We start from the raw sequence: 22763 nt of genomic DNA, 5'->3' as shown, positions 1-22763 counted from the left end.
ACTTGTTCCAGCTCCTTCTCTGTTTCTTTTTTTTTTAACTAGCTGTTTAATAAAAGCAAAGACTTTTTTTTTTCTTTTTAATACTTAGAGTCTCAAACCTAAAAGGCAACTTCCTGTCTCAGTAATAATCTGAGTGACTTTTTAAAACTTCAGTATCTGCTGAGGTCTTGGAGAAACAATTGAAAAATTTATGGAAATAAGAATATGGGGCACAGAAAGGACCTTAGAAATTGAATCTAACCTCTTTCTTTTTATAGACAAGGAAACTGAAGCCTGAAAGTGAGTCGGTGAGACATGCAGCTAGTTATAGGCCACCTCAGGGCCCCGGACTCTCATTGCTATGATCCTTTCTGGGGGCCACAGTGACCAAATGGAGTAGCAGTATATAAGAGTGGATATTGGGAAAGAAGGGGAGGTTCAAAATTCTGGGACTCCAATTCTAATACAACTTATGTTCTCTTTTCCCCTTAATTTACATTGTAAGCGTGCATGTTACCCTGTAACTGGGATAGCTGCAGCATCATCATACTTGAAAGCTTTCCTAGTTTCTATTCTGCACATATCCCTACTCATTTAGTGAAGCTCCATGCATGCAGGACACAAGGAACAGCAAAGATAACACTTATATTCTCATTCTGTCATGTGTTTGCTTTTTTTTTTTTTTTAAAGATTTTATTTATTTATTTGACAGAGAGAGAGACAGCCAGTGAGAGAGGGAACATAAGCAGGGGGAGTGGGAGAGGAAGAAGCAGGCTCCCAGCGGAGGAGCCTGATGTGGGGCTCGATCCCAGAACGCCGGGATCACGCCCTGAGCCGAAGGCAGACGCTTAACAACTGAGCCACCCAGGCGCCCCATGTGTTTGCTTTTTTAATTCTAAGAGCTACAGATGTATAAGAGCATGTTTTCTATTTGCATTTGTCCTATCATTTTTTTTTAAAGTCTAAATTCTCTGGTTGTCTAAGCCTATTTGCCCTGATTACTAAAGTATATTTTTGCTTAATATTTAGGCAAGGATAGGTTTATGTGTTTCAAGCCAGTTTATTAATTACTTAAAATAGTCAAGTAGTCAGGTTGGTTGTAATATGGATTGTCAGCAAGTTTTTCCTTTTTGAACCCAAATACTACTATGGGTGAGTAGAAAGGTAAGACTTCCTAAGGCTTTTCAAACTCAAGAAGTTTTCCAAAGCACGTAGCCTGCTTTGGGTAATGAAAGAATTGCAGTCAGATATGTTGTTTGCTACATAAATAGGGAAGAATCTTACTCGGTGTTTTTTGTTCTCCATAGAACAGCATTGAGACTGGACTGAGAAAGGGTAGTTTATCATGATAGGAAATAAATCAGGACTGGTGTCATCCTGTAGTATCTATATACTAAAATGACTTCATAGCACCGTCTTTCTTTTTTAAACGTTAGACACCAATGGAAGTTCAAAGAAGAAAGTCGTCATCATCTACATTTCCAGCATCTAGGATGAACCACTCAGCATTCTTTTTTTTTTTTTCAAAGATTTTATTTATTTATTTATGTGACAGAGAGACAGCCAGCGAGAGAGGGAACACAGCAGGGGGAGTGGGAGAGGAAGAAGCAGGCTCCCAGCGGAGGAGCCCGATGTGGGACTCAATCCCGGAACGCCGGGATCACGCCCTGAGCCGAAGGCAGACGCTTTAACGACTGCGCTACCCAGGCGCCCCAACCACTCAGCATTCTGATAAGCCTGCTTTTTCTGTCTGTCTCTATACTTCACTGATTATACAGGTGACATTAGTGGTTAGTAAATAGTAAGCACAATAATACAAATATTCTATTTTAAATACTTTTATACGCTTATACAAATTTACATAGAAAATATTAAGTACTGTTTGTGGGAGTTTTTAAATGATACTGTATTGTACGCCCAGCCATCTTCATATTCTCTTCCCTTAGCATTGGTGTTTAGCAGTCAATAACTAAATGTTTACTAAAGTAAAAACTGATAATTAGCAAATAAACTGTATTTATACTTTATCCAAATTGAACTTCTTTTAGTTTCTTAAATAGCTACATTTTACTTTGCTCCTAGGCTTTCATATATGCTGCTCCTTGTGCCTGAAATGCTCAGGTCCCACTTCATTTGCTGTTTCCTTGGGAGACTTTTGCTGATCATTTTCTGATGGAGAGACTTCCTTGCTCCATAGTCCCATGCTCCAGGGCATGGCCCTTTTCAATACTCATTTCCATTTAAAATATTTGTTTAGGGGCATCTTTCCTGGTACAGTGTAACCCCTTGAGAGCAAGGGCCATATCTGCTTTTCCACTCCTATGTTCTTAGCACCTAACTTACGGCCTTGTGCTTAGTAGGACTGAATAAAGGTTTGAGAAATTGAATTATGAGCATGTTTTTACTACTTTGGAATGCAATTCAAGGGGATGACAAAATAACGGTCCTTTCATAGGTCACTACTGCCTCTCAACACTTCCTTCTCTTAGGTTCTGTCCCCTCCCCCGCCATTGCCCATCCACATCCAATCCTGTCATTTTAACCTCCAAAATATGTATCATAAGTCTGCTTATTATTATTATTTTTTTAAAGTAAGCTCTATGCCCAATAGGGCTGGAACTCACAACCCTGAGATCAGGAGTCGCCTGCTCCACTGACTGAGCCAGCCAGGTGCCCCAAGTCTGCTCATTTTATTCCATCTGTCACCACCACTGTGGTCCAGCCTACTGTCAACTTTTGCTCAGGACCAATAGAATAGTCTGGTCTCCCTACATTCATCTTGTTGCATCCGATGAAACAGAGCAGACTAAAATGATAGCCTATTATGTAATAAACATAAGTACTGTCTTGTGAAACTGTTTTCAGTTTTTATGTGCTGCATTGTGAGGGTACACGCGTTAAGTTGTGCATGTATATGAGTGAGTACTTGAGTACTTGGTTGCTCTATAGAATGTATTTCTTACATTACATGGTCAAAACAGTTTGAAAGCCATTATCCTATACTGATAACTCTGGAGAATTCTTTTGCTCTATCAGGATCAGAAGACTATGTATTCTTCATTATCATGTGACCCCCTTTTGTATGTGTCTTTAAAGGAAGAATTCCTTTAAAATAAAGTGAGTAGTGAAGTCTTGTGGATGAAGCTATTTGGAAGTGGTCCCACCTTTTCTTTATATGTTCCTCTGTCTCTCATTTCAAGTTTAAGTTATATAGGTCAGTGGGTAAAACCTTCAGATATGAGTACTTGGACTGAATTTAACTGTAATTTTTTTGCTTTTTTTTTATATTCACTTATGCAAGTAAGTAGATAACTACTTATTTCTGTATTTGTATTTACTTACTTTCTCCCTCCTTCTCCCTATATTGTTCATGAATATATTTCTTACTCTTTTTCTTTTCCTTCTTATATTCTTATCTATTTTTGGCTACTTTTCATGTCTATAACATTAATATTATCATAACACTGCTCTCATTGGAAGTATGACTTTTGGGAACTTAAAAATGAAAAGTATAAACACTTTCCCAGTGTATGCCTTTCTGGTATGTGCTTGGTGTGAATTACATTTCTGGGCCCTTTAGAACCTGCTCTCCAAAGGACAAGAAATCTTAGATCATCCCTTGGAAGCAAACTGACCTGTAGGTTTAGGGCTAAACAAGCCCTGTGGCTGTGTTAAGGAACTTTTGAGTTGCTCTGATCTAGTCTCACACTGCAAAGAAGGAGAAGTTAAGAGACCTCCAACCTCACCACCCTTCACCTCCTCCTTCAATCCTGGGTAGCACATGGAGCTTGTCTAAGTAAGACTGTGAACAAAATGGTCATTTATCTTTCCCAACCATGAGACTTCTTCATCTCTTGGACTGTGTTCGGCTCTATTTGGACTGGTAGGGTAGCATATCTTGATCTCTCACTATTTTGTTTTTTATTGCATGAGACAATTAAGGGATTGCTTATTCCTAGAAAATCTGAAAATTAGTCAAGTGGTTACAGGGTAAGTGAGTGTTGGTAATTCTCTGTATTGAATCCACATGCAGTGTTGTTGTTTTTTCTTGATCATAGATTTCATTGTTGTATTAGTTAGGATCAGTAACTGCTGTAACACAGATCATATAGCAGTGGTTTAAACATGATGGAAGGTGGTAGATCTCTCATTTAATAGTTCAAGGGTAAGCAGTGCAGCACAGTTACAGTGCCTCTATGATTTTGGGGACCCAGGACCCTTCTATTTTGTTGCTTTGCTGTCTTTAACTTGAGATGGCTACTCCTGCTCCTACTACCACCTTGTTATCATGGTATCATAAAAAGGGAAACACGAAGGGGAGGGCATTTTCCTTTTCAGGGCACAGTATGGAAGTTTATCATTTTCACTCATATGCCATTCATCAGAACTAGTCACATGGTCACACTTAGCTGCAAGGGAGGCCAGGCAGCCATGTGTCCCACTTAAACTTCTGTGACTGTGGAAAAGAACAGATGTCAGGAGAGGCAGAAGCATCTCCACCGGAATAGTCAACAGTCTGAAAGGATTTACTTTTGGAATACCGATTTGTTTTCTAGCTTACTGCTTTGTGAAGAGAAAGTTTCCACTGAGGTTATCAAGTGGACCTCAGTTACTGAAAAGAGTTAACTTGAGTTAGTGTATTTGCCTTTGGGATTTAAGTCAAATTTATTCCACTGCTTATAGGGATGAGTGTGAAATATATTAAGAGATGAGGTTGTTTTTCCTTAACTCTTACTTTTCCTGTGCTGGTTGTGTTTTTTCTTTTTTACCTTTCTTGAGGCTACCTTTGTACTTGTTTTCTTTGTGTTTGCAGGTATGGCACAGTCACAAGGCTGGGTGAGAAGATATGCCAAGGCCTTCTGTAAAGGCTTTTTTGTGGCGGTGCCCGTGGCAGTGACTTTCCTGGACCGGGTGGCCTGTGTGGCAAGAGTGGAGGGAGCATCAATGCAGGTAAAAACGAATGTGGCTTTGTTCTTTATAGCACACGCTTCATGGTTTCTCATGTACTAGCAGTGGGATTTCTGTATATTATTTCTATGCTGGGGCCTGAAAAGTTTTAAAAAGGCTTTGGCCTGAAATTTAACTTTACTAAATTTTTTTAAAATGTCGTTTAATGCAGTCATACAATAAATAGGGTAGAGGTGAATAAACATAATTGTCAAATAGTTCTCTATATCTATAGGTTTTTTTTTTAGTTTTTATTTTATTTTAGGATTGTAAGTAGAGAGTCTAAGGAATTTTTACTAAATGACACCATTTTCTATGGATATGGCCTGGGATTTTAAGATATTTTGATTATCTGCATTTGAATACACACTTAAATATCCTTTTAAGACCAAAGTATTAGTGTGGTTGCAGGATGGGTTTTGGTCAAATTCAGGTACTGTGTGTGTGCATATATATGTATATTAGTAACTATATATATGTAACATATGTGTGTTATATATATATACCATATCTATCTCAATGTCTGTATATTTATATTAGCACATATATATATGCATACACACACCCAAAATATGTATATACATATAAAATATATATATACACACACACAAGTGCGTATATATATATACATAAATACACATATGTATTCATGTATTATATGTATGTATGCATATGTGTATAAACATATAACTTTTAGTAGGTAGAAAAGTCTAGAGCACTGGTCCAGATATTCTGGGTGTGTTATCTAAGCATATTGCTGATTAAAAAGATTAAATGCAGTTTACATTGGAAGAATTTTGCCATGGAGATTTCCAAAACTCATATGCAAATAGTCTTCTGGAATAACTTAGAGAAGACTTTGTTGTTCTAAAGTTGATGACTAGAACCTAGCCGTGTAAGTTTATGTAATTAAAAAGAATTTGCATTTTGTGATACGATTTGTTTTCTTCCATTATGAGCATGTATTAAGTTCACATTGTGCTACATAGCTGTATAAAGCAAATAAGTAAAAGAATATGTAAGCTTGTAAGAGCTTAAAGTTATATAAAGAATAATCATTTTATTTTTTCTTTTTGTTTTAGTCAGAACTAGGTAAGGGCATAAGTATCAGCTTTGAGGAATTAGAATGAGTTTGCTTTTTTTAAATATAGTTATTGTATTGAAAATCAGATCTCTTCCTGAGTTCTAGTAGTGAGTGCTGTTTTGCTATACAACCATTACTATTCCGAGATAGATTTTTGCAGAACACAAAGCCTTCTTACCTTGGATCTAATGATATTCCAGAGGATTGTATGGCAACCACAGTGTCCTAATTTTCATGTTTTAGCCCAATATACGCCCACTGAACATCTATGTTCATGGCTTGTGCTAAGAGGGAATGCACTAAAAAAGATAAGAAAAATGAATGTCTTATGAAAAGACAAGGCTTATCCCCAGTTAAGAAGGCCGTGAAGAACGTGTTAAATAGTGTCATTCTTAAATGCCAGTCTGTTAACTCAGATTTTTTGCTGCAGATACATTTCTTACAGTGTTCCTGGACCCTACTCCCAAGGAATCAAATTTGTTACCTTGTAGTTTGTTTGGTATATTATGTAGAATTTCCTTGGCTACTGATTACAGGAAAACAGCTTGAATTGAGTTAGATATACAGGAGAGTTTATTGGAAAGCTTATTATGTACCCAGGAGGAAGGCAGAAGTGTGACAATCATCAGGGACAACTGGAACTGGGGATTTGGACGCTGCAGGGTGCTCCGTCTTCTGTTTTTCTACCGTCTGTTTCTGTCTGCATCTTGGCTTCGTTCTCTCAGACTGGCTTTCTTCACCATGCAGGGCACATGGCTGCTGGCAGCTCTCATGCTTTAAGATGCCCCATTTCATCACCACTTGAGAGAGATCTCTCTTCTTGCCTTAATTTCACTTTGAAAGATCTTGGGAAAGGACTGTGATTAATTGTTTCAATCACGTGCCCTTATCTATATAAGTATAGATCAACTTTGGCCAGTGGGTTAGGGTGCCGTGATTGGCCCAGCTTCAGACAGGTACACACCCCTGTGGCTAGGCTCGGTAGGAGAATGACGGTATATATTTGAATCACATTGTTCCATGGGCTTTCAGCCTTCAGGGTAAGGTAGGGGTGACACTTCCCAGAAGAGAGGGTATGCTATTTTCAGAATTAAAGAGGAAAGGATATTCTGGGAAGAAAATAAAGATGTATGTTTATTACATACATATACATGGGTATGTATTTTAGGATTTTTAAACTCCTTCTAAGTATAATAGAGAATTTATTTATAATTTCATTAGATATACTAAATCATAATTAAAATTATTTAGGAGCAGAAATTGTAATAATGGGATATAGTGATTAAGTAAGCATTTTGGAAGACATCTTTGCTATTGTACAGCCTTGATGAACTGAACATGTTTAGACCTTGCGATTCAGCAGAATTTTTGACCAAAAATTTGAAAAAAATTCTTGTCTTCAAATTTCTCTAATGACACAAGTACTAAAATAGCTAGCAGAGTGTGTGGACATCTCTGGAAGTCCCTGAGCATCCTGCAAGGAACACACCTGCTTTTATTGACTCTGAGGGCTGAGAATTATATCTGGTATTTGGCAGTTGGTTGACCTATTGTGAAGGAAGGGAGTTATCTGAATGTGTGATGATGCCTTCTTGTACCAGGCTTAGAAGTATGAGAGAAAGGTAGAAAAAGCAAGTGGCAAGAAATAAAAAGAAGTATGGAGAAGAAGAGGAAAGAAAGCAATCTAGATTGGTTGGGTAATAGAGAATGATGGAGAAAATGAGACAACTGGTACAATGAGCAGGCGGCAGAGTGGCACAGAGGACCAGTGTGAAAGAGACTCAAGACAGAAATGTGCTCCCCTGAAGGCATTGCTAGGCCCCCTCGTGAGACCTCCCTTGAATGCTGACACATCTCTTCGACATGTGTCTGTGTAGCACCATGAGCTATGTCATTCTACATCTCAGTATTCATTGAAGGAATCTGTGCCATTTAGAAGGAATTCATGTTGTTGTAGGTTACCAGTCTTGAGAATCGTTCATTTTGTAGTGCTTTAGAAAATCTGTGTATTCAGGTGGAAAGATCATATCTAGTCATTTCTAATATATGAATCATTTTGTGACTTGGGAGGTCATTTTGAGATATGGACAATAATGAAAAGCAGTAGTAACTTTGAGTTATAATAGGGAGTCATTTATGAAATGGCTAGGAAGTGTGAAACACCATTTTAGGTGCTGTAGGGGGATGGCGAATCAGGTGGGAATTCTATCTTCAATGTACCTTTACTTTAGTAGAAGAGGTTCAAGGTTATTAATCCTGAATAATGGATACACTTTCAGACAAGAAGATATCAAGCTGTCAGACATATTTGGCCAGTGCCTGGTACATCCAGAAATGAAAACCAGTTTGCTTTAGCATACTATTGTAGAGCATGGACCTGGAAGTTTTAGTTTGGAATAAAGTGGTACCAGAGAATAATACCTTGAGCCCTTTTGTTGTTGGTCATGATATTAACTTCTATAGCAATAAACTACCCTATGATTTCAATTGCTTGCATTCAGATCATTACTTCCTGCTCATGGGTCAGTAGATTAACTGTAGTCACTCTGGACTATGGGTTTGGTTCAGTCCGCTTCATGTATCTTTCACTGTGGGACCTATACTGGAAGAGCCATGGCTGCTTGGGGTATGTTTTCATGGGTGATAGCAGGATACCAGAGGGTGAATAGAAACACTCAGAACCTCTTGAAGCCTCAGTTCAGAACTTCCACTCTTCTGTTCATCTTCCGTTGGTCAAAGTCAGTCACATGTCAAAACCCAAAGTCAGTGAGATGGGGGAGTCATGGCAAAGTGAGGAGGGAAGGAAGAATAGTGAGTAGGTGAGTACACCTACCACAACCACTATGACTCCAACGATATTTAGTTGACTTCAGAGGTAATCTAAAAAGTTGTTTTTCACCTTTGAGTCTACCTACAATGACCCTAGTCTTTGGAGTCAAAGACTGACAAAATTGGAATAGATTGAAATTTTGAGTCACTGGTATGGGTTGATCCATTTTAGATATCTTTAAGTTGGAAGTCATCCAGGGCCACTTGGATCATTACTTCAGAGTGGCTTTTCTTAAAGGTCACTCTGCAACCTGTAGACATGTTATTTAAGAAAATCCAAGGACTGAAAGATCAAATTTCATTGAAGAGATATGTAATACCAGTCTTTTGGAGTGTATTGAATAAACGCTGTTATAGCAACACTGGAAATTCACTTTGGTAGCAAATTTTGCATGAGAACTGTTTCTTATGTCTTTTTAGAATTCTGCTGGCTTGGGATTTAATAGGAGAAGCTTGTTTCCAGGATTCCTGCTTACAAGAAATCTTTACTTTTTCAACACTATGGAGTAGATAGGTTTTTCAGTATTAATTTATAATTTATTTGGTATCTGACTAGAAGGATAGAGGTGATAAAACATAAGCACTCACAGCTAGTTGAAGGTAAGCCATAAATGAAAATAAAGTTTTTAATGGTATAATGACATAATTCAGTGGGAAATAGGATTCAGTTTATCAAACATTTGATTTTTAAGTAAAGGTGTATAGATATATCCATTTTATTGGAAGAGATATACCTTTTACAATGCTCTGCACACAGGGAATGCTGGCAGAAATTGCTGGTTAATGATTATTCATACTGACCTATTCCCCTCTAGTGCACATGAATCACTTCTAGTTGCTGAAAGGTTACTATGAAAGTAGATGCACTTTTTTTTTTTTTTAAAGAAGCACTGCATTACTCAACATTAATTTAACTCAGGAAATGAAGACTGATACTGCATACAGTTGAAACTACAGAGGGAATTTATGTTGGTGGAATGCAATTATTCAAATTAGAAGTTCAATCACTTACTGAGGCTTTTAGAGTAAAAAAAGTGCCCTAGGAATAATGACCTCACACCAAAGTTTTAGATTTTATTTGAGTGAGAATGCCTGTAGCAGGGTCACTGGCTTTTATAAAAGGTGTATGCCTTCTACATTTAAAATTAGGATTTAAGACTTTAAGAAGTAAGCGAAAGAAATAATTGTAGGCATCATTGTCCTGTTTTTGTTGCAATTGCTGCAGAATTTTTGTATAGTATACCATCTTCTTTTTTCCAATTGGCATAGCCAGAGGGGAAAATACTGGAAAATATTACTCCACAATTCTATCTCTCTAGCTCAGACTTCAGAGAAAGATTTATGCAGAATAAATTAGAAAGTTAGAGAATGGGAGGGAAAATAGAGTTTAATCAGCATTGAGGTATTTACTAATCAGTAACACACTTTCATTGATTTAAAATGGTCTTGACGTTCAGCTACCTGCAAATGATTCCGAAGAAACTGGTTTGTAATAAACATCTTAGACTCCTTCTTGGTTCTTCGCAGTCATTATCTGAGTTTCCTGCTGAGTTTAAAATTAAAAGTTCTGTCAAAAAAGCAAGCGAAGAGGCTTACACTCTCTCCTTGTCACATTTATTTATTTTATTTTATTAAAAAATTTTTAAACCTATAGAGGGCTTAATATTCAATAGTTATCATTGGTTATAACTATTATTTTGACACTCTGAGAAGCTAGATACAAATATAAACTCTTAAGGAAAGAGATAATATTGTGATTTATGCACCAGAATGTATTGTAGAGTTAGGGAGTTTTATGTTACCTGCTGAATTTGCACTTCCAAGATGCTGGGAACCACCGGGCACATATTTCCTGTGATGCCGAATGCTCTGTGCTCTTACTCCCCTTGGTCGTCTGCGGCTGACTTTGGAGGAAGCCAGGAGTTAATGTTGGAATGCTTTCTCAGCTTATGTGTGAACTTTCTTCCCAAATTACCTTTGGCTCAAAAATCTCACCTAAGGTGTTTACCCGTCAGGATGTTATACATTTTTATGTAGTTCTGCAACCTGTCATTAATAGAGAATTCAATAGATCAGTTTGTATTTATAGCAACAAACATATGTGAAACCGAAACAGTTGGTGAGTGATAACTTTATAATGTCCCTTCATGGATTTTCTTTACTTCCCATGATAGAAGAACAGCATGCTTCTGTTTTATGTAGCCAGGGTTATATCTGTTATTTAAATGCTGACTTCATAACACTTTTAAAAAAGATGTGGAAGTAATTTTAGACTCACAGAAAAGTTGTAAGAGTAGTACAGAGAACTCCCATGGGTTCTCTACACAGATTCATCCCTTTTCGGTATTTTGCCACCTTTATTTTCTTCCCTTTTCTTTTTCCTTCCTTCTCCTTCTCTCTCTCCCTTTACTTCTTTTCCATAGGTATTTATGTCTGTCTGTATACACACACATACATATATACGTGTATATACACAGAGAAAAACATTGTTATTGAACCATTTAAGTTGTGTATACCATGCCCCTTTAATAAGACTTTTGTCTCTTTTGAGTCATGATCATTGCTGATTGGCATATTAATGCTTTTCTTTTACATAATTTAATTATAATTAAATATTTAAACACAATCAAATTATTATAATAAATTTACATAAATTAAAATTTAAATTTAATACTTTATTCAGATTCCCATGACTAGAACTTTTGGTACATTATGGTATATTAACTCGAGTTCTAAACTTTACATTTAAAAACACAGGCCGAACATTTGAGATAATTTACCTAAGCTCACACAGCCATCAAGTTTCAGAACTGACTCCAACTAACTCTGGTAATCCTCTCCATTTTACTAAGTGATAACTAATAAAAGTTGTGCTTTATCACTATTGTGTAATGCCTCCCTATAATACTGCTCACAGATATATTTTGTTCCATTTCATTTTTGCTTATGCAGTGGTGTGATTGGTAAGTTATTTAATTTTGGGATGGTTCTGTAGTACATTTGGGTTTTAAACAAAGATAGAAATTAATGTTATGATGGGAGATGAAAGATTTCAAACTTTGAAACTCAGGTTGATGGAAGATGCCCTATTCTAAACTGAAGATTATAAACTTCATTAGACTTCTTAAAAGAAGAAATCAGATTTCACTTTTTGGAAATACAGCAGAGTAGATATCTAGAAAATATTTCCAATGTAAAACTCATAAAAAGGTATAAGTAAAACATGAAAAATCTTTAAAAATGCATAGTGACCTTGCAGGGAGGTGAGGGAAATGATCTGAGATCACAAATAAGGGGGAATACATTTCCAGAGTAGTAAGTATGCTTTGAAGCCAGAGCTGTCCTATGGACATTTGTTAATTCCTGGTAACTCAGAGTTTTTGGTTTTAATAGTCACATGGAGATCAGAAGACAAGGCCCTGGGCTCATACAGCGTAGGGAGGTGGAACAGAAATTCTGAATAAATTCAGGACCATGGAGGAGACACATCTTTAGGGAATGCATACACTAAAACCAAAATCTGTTCTGCAAGGAAAAATTTTCTCAGCTCTGAGTAGAGGAGAAAAGCCCTAATGTGGGACTGAGGTTTGAATTCACCTTCACTGCAGTTGAAACACCCTAAATTGAGATTGTCATTCACTTTGGATTTGGGTTTAGTGCTGCCTCAGGCACCTGGTGGGAGCTATCACCAATCCTCATGGGCACATAGAAAGTTTGATGAACAGGATCTCACAGTAAAAATATCACACAAGGGAATGAGCACTATTATAAGTGAGAGTCTGTAACATCCTTTGGCAGAATCAGACCTTAAAGACTAGGTATTAGAACTATCAGCTGCTAAATGTGGTATGTTTAAAGAAATAAAAGACAAAACTGAAAATATGAGAAAACAACGAAAGATTGTTTAAAATGGCCAAAGTACCATTTTTATCACTTGTGTTTTAATGTATTTTTTAAGGTATAAAAACTGTATTGTGGTTAGTTTGAAAAATCTTCTATAGTATTCATCACAAAAAATTTGCAATGAAATGTATAATAGCTGAGATCTACTTTATAGTAATATGGGAGGAGGAAGAGTGAAGTGGTGTTATAGATGAAACAAGATTGGCCATGAGTTCATAATTGTGGATCCTAGATGATGGGTAATGTGGTAGTTCTGTCTACTTTTTAAAAAACAGTTTTATTGAGGAATAACTTATATACCATTGAATTTATCCATGGTGAATGATTTAGTAATTGTTAATAAATTTATGGAGTTGTATGATCATCACCTTTTAGAACATTTCCATCCCCCCAAAATGACCCCTTGTGTCTATTTGAAGTTGATTCTTACTTTAACTTATGCCTTTTCTGGGCATTCTCTGCGAATAGAACCATTCAATATGTGGTCTTTTGTGTCTCGCTTCTTTGACTTACCGTAATGTGTTTTGAGGTTTATCCATGCTGTACCATATATCAATATATTTTTTTTATTACCAAAAAGAATTCCATTGTATGGATTTTTTTTCCATTTTGTTTCTGCTTACTAGTTGATGAACATTTAGGTTGCTTCCACATTTTCATTATCGTGAATAGTGCTGCTAGGAGTGGAATTGCTAGGTCGTATGGTACATTTATGTTTCATTTGTAAGAAATTGCCAGACTCACCCTGGGGTAGGTGATAGTGTATATGCTGACAAACATGCCCTGCGTTCTCATTCTGCGTCTTCTTACAGGACTGGGGGAGGTGAAGGGAAGGTACCCAGTCTCACTGATGCTGCATGTGACTGGAACCTCAGTGCCCTGTTCAGCCCACTAACACTCTGGTGTTAGGGCAGAGTTTCCTTTGGTGTTTGGTTGAATTACGATGGGTATTATAAGAAGTGTTTTCTGTTCCACTTGGGCATCCTTTTCCTGGCCCTATGGCTAGAAAGTGGCTTTTCTTCAAGCTTTTTTGTTCTGCCTGTTAGTGGCTCCTGGTTGCAGGCTTCTTCAGCGCGTTATCTAGGATATATGAGAAACAAAAAGAAAACCCAGGGAACTTGCCACTACGTGGTTCCTTTTAAGTCCTAATGTCCCTAGCCTCCAGTCTGTCTTCTTTCTACCTTTCAGAGTCTTCCTCCACTTGTTCTTTGTCCTATGGTTGATATATTTTAGTTGTAAGAGAATGGACTAGCAATGAGTGGAGGTACTCCATTTTGGTCCTAGGCTATATGATTTGCCTTCCCTAGTAGTAAAGTGGGACTGAGTTCTGGCCAGTGGTGAGAGGATAAAAAGTAAGTTGCCATTTCCAGGCTTGGTCTGACTCTGAGGCCAAAGGAGATGGTGGATCTATAAGATAGAAAGAACCTGGGTTTCTGAATGACTGGGTGTAGTAAATCTACTCACTATTGTGTTATACACAAGTGTTTGAGATTCTTTTTATAGGCAGTTAGCCTTGTTTGTCTATGTAGCAAGACTTATTACTATACCTTTTCCTCTCTGCTTTTTCTTATCTTATGCTCCCTTTAAGGCTAAAGTCAAGTCCTACCTTCGTCATGTAACTTTCCCTAATTCCATCGTTTACCTATTTGAAATCCTACAGCACTGTAAATGTAACTTATGATTATAAATGTTTTGTATTATCCTCTAGCCTTCTATTTATTTCATGGGTTAATGCTAACTCTACTTTGTAAGCTTCTAAAAGAAAAGGACCATATTCCTCACACCTACCCATTCAGAGGGATGCTGAATAAATGCATATTAAATTTGTTCTTTGAAGCATTGAAATGCCTGAATAATTAAACCCTACAGAAATACGATGAAATGAAATTATCATCATTAAATTTTTTTTTCTTTGACTTTGAGGGTGTTTCTTGACTCTTCACCTGAAAACTTTTTAGCTTCTTGATGAATCCATCATATTCTTTATGGCAGAGGTTTTCAAACCTTTTTACTTATGACTCATTAAGTAATATAGTTTTTCATTGTACATACACACACACAACTGAAACAGAAGTTTCATGTAACAATACTAAAATCATAATTACCATCATTATATGCAGTGCCCTCTGATATTTTCTATTCTGGTTGCATCCCATTAAATTGATTCTATGACTCACTCATTGGTCATGACCTGTAATTTGAAAAGTGCTGCTTTATTCCTGGAGGGAGGCTTGAAAGGGTGAAGCTGCTCAAATTGAGCTATAGCTAAGGGAACGGAGGATGGTAGTTTTTGAGTCTGAAATTTTAAATATGGGCTTGCCCTAAGGGCTTCAAGCAGTAAGTGCAATGCAAAGGATAAGGAGGCCCATGGTCTGAGAAAGCTCTTTGACAGTGTCATCCTTAAAGTTTTTATTAATACCACCTGGGGTGCTTATTCATGGAGGTTCCTGAGCCCTATCCCAGTTCTATGAAAATGGAATTATTACTAGACCTTGAAATCTGCATTGTGACAAGCTCTGTAAATACTCAAGTTTGAAAAAAATTTCATAACTATATATGGTGATGGATGGTAACTAGACTTACTGGGGTGATCATTTTGAAATATATACAAGTGTTGAATCACTGTGTTGTACATCTGAAACTAATATAATCGTACGTCTCAATTATGCCTTAATAAAAAAATATGTTTGAGAAACCTTATGTTGTAGAGAGGCCCAACTCTTGGGTAGAGAAAGTTGTTGGGGCATTTGCCAGACATGGGAACTGTTTTTGCTTCAAAACTCCGGATTGTCTTGGTTTGCTAAGCTTTTGAATTCTAACTTTTAGTACCTTTTAAAAATGCATTTTTCATGGGGTGCCTCAGTGGCTCATTCGGTTAGGTGTCTACCTTTGGCTCAGGTCATGATCCCAGGGTCCTGGGATCAAGCCCTGGATCAGGCTCAATGCTCAGCGGGGAGTCTGCTTCTCCCTCTCCCTCTGCCCCTCTCCCCCACTCATGCTGTCTCTCTTGCACAGGCTGTCTCTCAAATAAATAAAATATTAAGAAAATAGATTTTTCATTCTCCATCCATTTGTCTATTAAATTATTCATCATATATTTATGCTAGTTTTAGCTTATTTTATTGCTTCTAATCCCTGTATCAAGGGTTATATCAATTTATAATTTTCAATTTTGGTATTTCTTACTAGTTGTAAACTTTGTTTTTATTCTTTCAAGTTTTAATTTTATATTGTTACTTTATACTTCATAGCTTAGAGTGTTTATCTTTTAATTTTTTGTTTAGTTTTTTATTTTGCCAGCTAATCTTTCTTTTTTTACAGTATAAATGATCTTTCACTTTTGTGATTTTTATTTATTTTATTTTTAAAAATATTTTATTATTTATTTATTTGAGACAGAGAGAGAGAGAGAGCTAGCGCATGAGCAGGGGTGGGGGGTGGTCAGAAGAAAAGAGAGGACACACAACTGAGCAGGGAACCTGATGTGATCCCAGGATCCTGAGATCATGACCTAAGCCAAAGGCAGACACTTAATTGACTGAGCCACCTGGGCACCCTACTTGCAGTTTTTAAAATGACCAACAGAAAGCATAGAGTGTCAGCTGAGAGAATGGGCCATTCACTTAGAATGGGAAGTGTGTAGATTTTTACAGTAATGGCTCCTCAATGAATCATGTTTCCTCCCACATTGAATCTGGCCATATGACTTGCTTTAGCCAATTGGGCATCAACAAATGTTACTCAAGTAGGAACTTGGTCAGTGCTTGTGAATTGGGAACATGCAAGAAACTCAGGCTGTCCTGCTAGAGGGGACACTGGAGGACAAGTGAAGCATCCTGGCCAAGGAGTACCGGTTAAGTGCTTGATGTGTGGGTAGGGCCATCTTGGCCTTTCCAGCCCTTTCTGAGTCACTGATGATTGCAGCCACATGAATGGCCTCAGGAGAGATCAGCAGAGGATCTGCCCCTCTGAGTGAAACCTATGTTGCGGGATTCTGAGCAAATAAATGGTTGTTCTTTTAAGACTCACAGTTTTGGAGTGGTTTGTTATGAAACAATAGGTAACCTAAATTATTAGTGAGGTGCTGCCAAAACAAAATTCTGAAATAGATGGCATTGGTTTTGGGACTGGACGGCAGTGGAAGGCTGGAAAAATGGTAGGGAATTGTTGGCAAAAGTTGGACAAATGGCAGACAACTATTACTAGAAGCTAGAAAGGTGGTGAGGAAACTTATTGGAGACTGGAATAGTGGTGACCATGTTTCATGGTACTGAAAGAGTTTGAGAAACTGTCACCTGAAGGAACTTGGCATATAGAAGGTGTACCTAACAAATTTATGGATTTGGCCAAGGAGATTTCTAGGCAGAATATTGACATTGTTAATTGGCTTCTTATAGCTTTCTATAGGGTACAGGAAGGGAGAAATGAACTTAAAGCAGAACTTAAGAGGAAATACAAGGTGTCCAGTAATTTCTGTTTTAAAAAATAAAACTGTTTCTTCAGCAGTCTCTGGCAGGCAAGAGATTCTCAAAGTAAGAAGTAACCTAGGGTAAATATCAAATCTTGACTGGAAGACTCTTTGGTAAGACCTCAGAAAGATTTAAGGTGTGACTTAGTAGATCCTTTTAGCCAGACAAAAGAGATTATAATTGTGTAGGAATCTTAAGGGCTTTGTGCCACAGCAGCCTGACACAAAGTAAGAGAGCTCTAGTTTGCTAAGAGTTATTAATATAGTTTTATGGGGAATGGAGTGCATGTTAATTAGATGAATAGGAAGTCAACAGAGTTTTAAGGGACTTGAATTGGTGTATACTTAAAGTGATGGTCAAAATTTGTATGGAACCACAGAAGACCCTGAATAGCCACAGCAATTTGAAAAAGAAAAACAAAGCTGGAGTTTTGTGAAGTTACCACAATTCCAGATTTCAAGTTATACTACAAAACTACAAAATTGTAGTAATCAAAACAGTATGGTACTGGCCCCCAAATAGACACATAGATCAATGGAACAGAATAGAAAGCCCAGAAACAAACCCACAATTATATGGTCGATTAATCCTCAACAAAGGAGGCAAGAATATGCTATGGGAAAAAGTCTCTTCAACAAATGGTGTTGGGAAAACTGAATAGCCACATGCAAAAGAATGAAACTGGACCAATTTCTTACACCACACACAAAGATAAACTCAAAATGGATTAAAGACCTAAATGTGAGACCTGAAATCATAAAAAATCCTAGAGGAGAGTACAGGCGGTAATTTCTCTGACATTGGCCCTTGCAACATTTTTCTAGATATACCTCTAATATATCTCCTCAGGCAATGAAACAAAAGCAAAAATAAACTATTGGGAGTACTTCAAAATGAAAAGCTTCTGCCCAGCAAAGGAAACAATCAAAACTAAAAGACAACCTACTGAATGGAAGAAGAGATTTACAAAGGACATATCCAGTAAAGGTTAGTTTGCAAAGTATATGAAGAACTTATACAACTCAACAGTAAAAAAAAACTACAATCCAATTAAAAAATGGGCAGAAGACATGAACAGACATTTCTCCAAAGAAGACATACAGCTGGTCAATAGACACATGAAAACATACTCAACATCATTCATCATCAGGGAAATGCAAAACAAAACCACGATGAGATATTACATCACACCTGTCAGAATGGCTTAAATCAAAAGAACAAGAGACAACATGAGTGTTGGTGAGGATGTGGAGAAAAAGGAATATTTATGCATTGTTGGTGGGAATGCACACTGGTGCAGCCACTCTGGAAGACAGTGTGGAGGTTTCTCAAAAATTTAAAGATAGAATTATCATATGATCAGGCAATTGCACTATTGGGTATTTACCCAAAGAATACAAAAAAAATAATTCAAAAAGATATACAAACCCCAAAGTTTATTGCAGCATTATTTACAATAGCTAAATTATGGAAGCAGCCCAAGTGTCCATCAATAAATGAATGGATAAAGAAGTGTTACACACACACACACATACACACACATACACAGAGACACACACAGGAATATTATTCAGCCATAAAAAAGAATGAAATCTTGCCATTTGCAATGACATGGATGGAGCTAGGAGTGTTATGCTAAGCAAAATAAGTCAGTCAGAGAAACACAAATACCATATGAATTCACTCATGTGGAATTTAAGAAACAAAGCAGATGAATAAAGGAAAAAAAAGACAAACCAAAAAATAGACTCTTAACAATATAGAACAAACTGATGGTTACCAGAGGGGAGGTGGATGGGGGGATGGGTAAAATAGGTGAAGGAGATTAAAAGTACACTCATCACGATGAGGACTGAGTAATGTATGGAATTGTTGAATCACTATATTGTACACCTGAAACTAATATAACCCTGTATGTTAACTGTATTGTAATTAAAATTTAAAAAAATAATGAGAAAAATAAAAGGGATGGTCAGTTTAAAAAGAGGCCTCTGGGCCCCTGCTTACTATGAACAGAAGCATTTTTAAAAAAGATTTTATTTATTTGAGAGAGAGAGAGAGCATAAGTGGGGGGAGGTGTAGAGGGAGAGAGAAAAGCAGACTGTCTGCTGAGCAGGGAGCCCAACATAGGACTCAGTCTCAGCACCTTGAGATCATGACCTGAGCAGAAGGCAGACGCTTAACCAACTGAGCCATCCAGGCGCCCCCAGAAGCATTTCTTTTTAAAAAGAACCCATCTTGGAGTCAAAAGCCCATCAGGCAGAGCAAAGAGCCATGGACAACAACAGATTAGGGAACTATCCCAGAGAATGAAGTGGGTCCCAGTTAAAGAACATTCCTATCCCTGGAGTAGGAGGCCCTGACATCTGCTGGTGGATATCAGACTTGTGATGGACAAATGACTTCTGTGATTTCTCCCATTCTTTTTCAAAAATCTATTGTGTTTATCCTGTTCCTGTCATTCTTTTGCACATTGGGTGTTTGGGGGACGGATAGCTTGTCTTTTTACTTCATAAGCCTCTGATTCAAGATGAACTGCACTTGAATTGCACCCTAGGATCCTCAACTGTGGACTTCAGTCCTTTTGCAAAAGGACTTTGGTACTTTGTTACATTAATGTCCCCTTTTCCACCACCAGCTCCCATGAGTCATGCCTCTTGGTTCCCAAGCTCTTGTGTAGTCCCCTACCCTGACTCTTGGCTTGGCCACATTAATCCCTTTGGCCAGTGGAATTAGAGCAAACAACATGCAAACAGAGGCTTCTTAGCTGCTTGCACAGTGGAGCTTGTCCTCTGGGGCCACTTGTATCTCTATGGTTGTAGCTGCCTGAGTGATATCAGGTCGGACTAGCTGACTTCCACCTAGCTAAGCATAGCTTAAATTGCAGAATCAAGAGCAAACAAATGATTTTGTATTACGTTTTATGATGTTTATTTTGTAGCAATAAATAAGTAATATAAGGACTTTTGTCTCTTTTATCTGTCACAGTGCTTTTTAATTCCTTTTAATATGTTATTTGTTTCCTACACAGTTGAACCTTTTAATTCTGATCGCTTTGATTCATGTAATTCTTAATTTCTACTGATACACTTCCTTTCTTCTAGAATGGGTTTTTTTTTTCCCCTCCCTGTAGGATGCCGCCTCAAGTTCAACAATGAGAAGCTAAGGATCTAAAACCATGGTCTCATCTTCACAGATTTGTTAACAAATATTGTACAAGTGAAATGAAGTAAATAGATTGGTATGCCCTTGTACCTGTTGGGGAAAATGGCCTGTTTGGAGTTCTGTACAGCTAGAGAAATCATCCAAGCAACCTACTAAAAATAAAACACTTGTTATTTGTTGAATCAGGTTTTTCTGTTGCTACATACCTTATTATGAACCTCTTTTTTTTTTTTTTTTTCTAGTCTGGGGGACACATTAGAGAGATTCTAGACCTATCGTGGACTAAGAGAGCTTTATTCAGTTTTATGAGGAAGTTACGGGTTTGTAAGTGTATAGGTGTATCTTGGTACCAATGTATAGATGTATCCTTATAGCTGGCTTATATTGCATATAACACTCTGTCTTGTTGATAATATGTAGAAATGTTTATATAAATCTTATATCTCATTAATTATACATGATCTATTTCTTGTCATGGTTAATTAGAGCTATTAATTTGGAAAGCTATCTCAATATCTATTTTATTAGTAAGGAAACACCATACACATATTTAATGGTAGTGTTTTAGAGTTACTGCACTATTGCATTGAACCAGAAAGTTTGCCATCTAGTTACAGTGATCTGAGCTAAGGGGATGCTTAAACACTGAAGAATTTGTTAAAGAAGAAAACATACTTTATAAATACCTGTAATAAAAGGATCCAAAAATCAGATGGTTTTTCTCTTTAAAAAATTAGTTTGTTCTTGCTCTAAGGCATTGCATATTGATTGAAGAAAACTTGGAAAATATAGAAAAATATGCAAAATGAAAATAATCTGCACTACCTTCCAGAATTAGTTAATTTTAAGATGTTATTCTATACCATTAATAGTTGGAAAATATTGAATGATCCCTGTTTTTGGGCATTAGAGTGTAGTATTCAGTGTAAATATAATAGTTTATTTAGTATCCCCCATAACCCTGTGATGAAGGTACTATTACCCATTTTACAGATGAAGAAACAGGAGCAAAGAGATTAATTTGTTAAAAATTAAACAGATTTAAGCCTAGGGCTTCAAAATTTGCATTTCTCAACCATTATAAATTCTTCTCATCCTTTTCTGTACAATTTTCCTTCCCCCTTCCCCCCGTCCCTCCCTTCTTTCTCTATACTGGCTCACACAAGTTTTTTTTTTTTTTAATTTATTACATTTTCACCTAATTTATTTTGCCAAACATATCCAAATATCCTTAAATATTTTTCTGCAGTGTGATTTTTAATGGCTTTTAGTATCCCTGTACCATATTGTTTAACCAAATGTGACATTTCCAGGTCTAAGGGTAAGATCACTTTAAAGACTTTAGATATGTTTTGACAAATTACCTTGTAGATAGTTTGTAAAGGTTTTTATTTGTTCAAGTAATATATGAGAATACCCATAAAATTGTGATGCGTCACTCTATGGTGCATAGGAAATACATCAAAAGGTTAGGAGAATGAAAAATTAGCAACTCGCTGTGCTTCCAAATTAAACTAATATGGTATATGTCCATTTTAAAATTGTATTAATATAGCCCTAAGGACCTGCTTTTTAAAGAAAAAATAAGAAAGTATCTACAGAAATAACAAGTTATTTTTATGTGAATGAAATTTCATGCAGAAATATCAAAAGGGGGAAGAAAATATTCCCTCTAATTTTAAGTGGGGAATGCTTGAAGAACTGTATGTCTTTAAAAAGGAAGATGAGATTAAAACAAATTCTGTTTTTAAAAAGGCTCTCAGATCTCTGAATAAAATGTGATTAGGTCCATATCTGGATTTGCAAGGGTGAAAAATCCCATTGCCTAGCACAGTGCCTGTCAGAGTTGGAATTCATTAGTTTTCAGGGGTGAAGGAATGAACACATGAAAGAAAGCACGAATGAATTTTTATAGCTTCATATCCTTAGGGAAGGCATCCTTTTTTCCCCTCTTGTTTAAGTTGGACACGTGAAGAGTGTATCTCTTGTCCAGCTCCTGTGGGTTCTGCCCAGAGTCTACACATGTGAGCAGAAAGAGGCTGCCAGGACTGTTTGGTCAAGGCGGGGTGATTGGTCTAGAGCAGAGCTCTCAAGTGACTCTGTAGAGAGGGATTTCTAGTGGGAACTTCATGATATTTCTGGACACCCCTGTGAGGGAGCCTCTGGAAGCTGGAGCAAGCATGAAGAACCCATTATTCTTTACTTATTAATAAAGTGTCAGATGTAACTAGGGCTTAATAAGTATAAATTTCCTGAGATGCCTTATGATTTGAATGTCTTCTTCTAGTGCACAAGCATAATATATGTATGACTCTAGATTTTAATACCCTTGCCAGGTTAAGGGACCTAAGGGCAAAAGCTTGAATAATTTTTGAATTAGATGGTTG

General features: G+C 37.0%; 1 protein-coding gene across 9 annotated transcripts in view; it reads left to right on the top strand.

Annotated features, from left to right (window-relative positions):
• Window positions 1-22763, top strand: part of IMMP2L (inner mitochondrial membrane peptidase subunit 2) — an 821223-nt gene that overhangs the window by 33783 nt on the left and 764677 nt on the right. For all 9 annotated transcript variants that reach the window (XM_044387634.3, XM_057304130.1, XM_026509501.4 and 6 more), the window contains exon 3: window positions 4793-4929. In XM_044387634.3, coding sequence (XP_044243569.1) covers window positions 4795-4929 — 135 coding nt within the window. In that variant the 5' untranslated portion in view covers window positions 4793-4794. The remainder of the gene's footprint in view (window positions 1-4792; window positions 4930-22763) is intronic.

Source organism: Ursus arctos, unplaced genomic scaffold (assembly GCF_023065955.2).
Source record: "Ursus arctos isolate Adak ecotype North America unplaced genomic scaffold, UrsArc2.0 scaffold_3, whole genome shotgun sequence".
In the NCBI taxonomy this organism is placed as follows: domain Eukaryota; kingdom Metazoa; phylum Chordata; class Mammalia; order Carnivora; family Ursidae; genus Ursus; species Ursus arctos.
The sequence above is the reverse complement of the archived record's forward strand: the minus strand, read 5'-3'. Positions and strand labels throughout refer to the sequence as shown.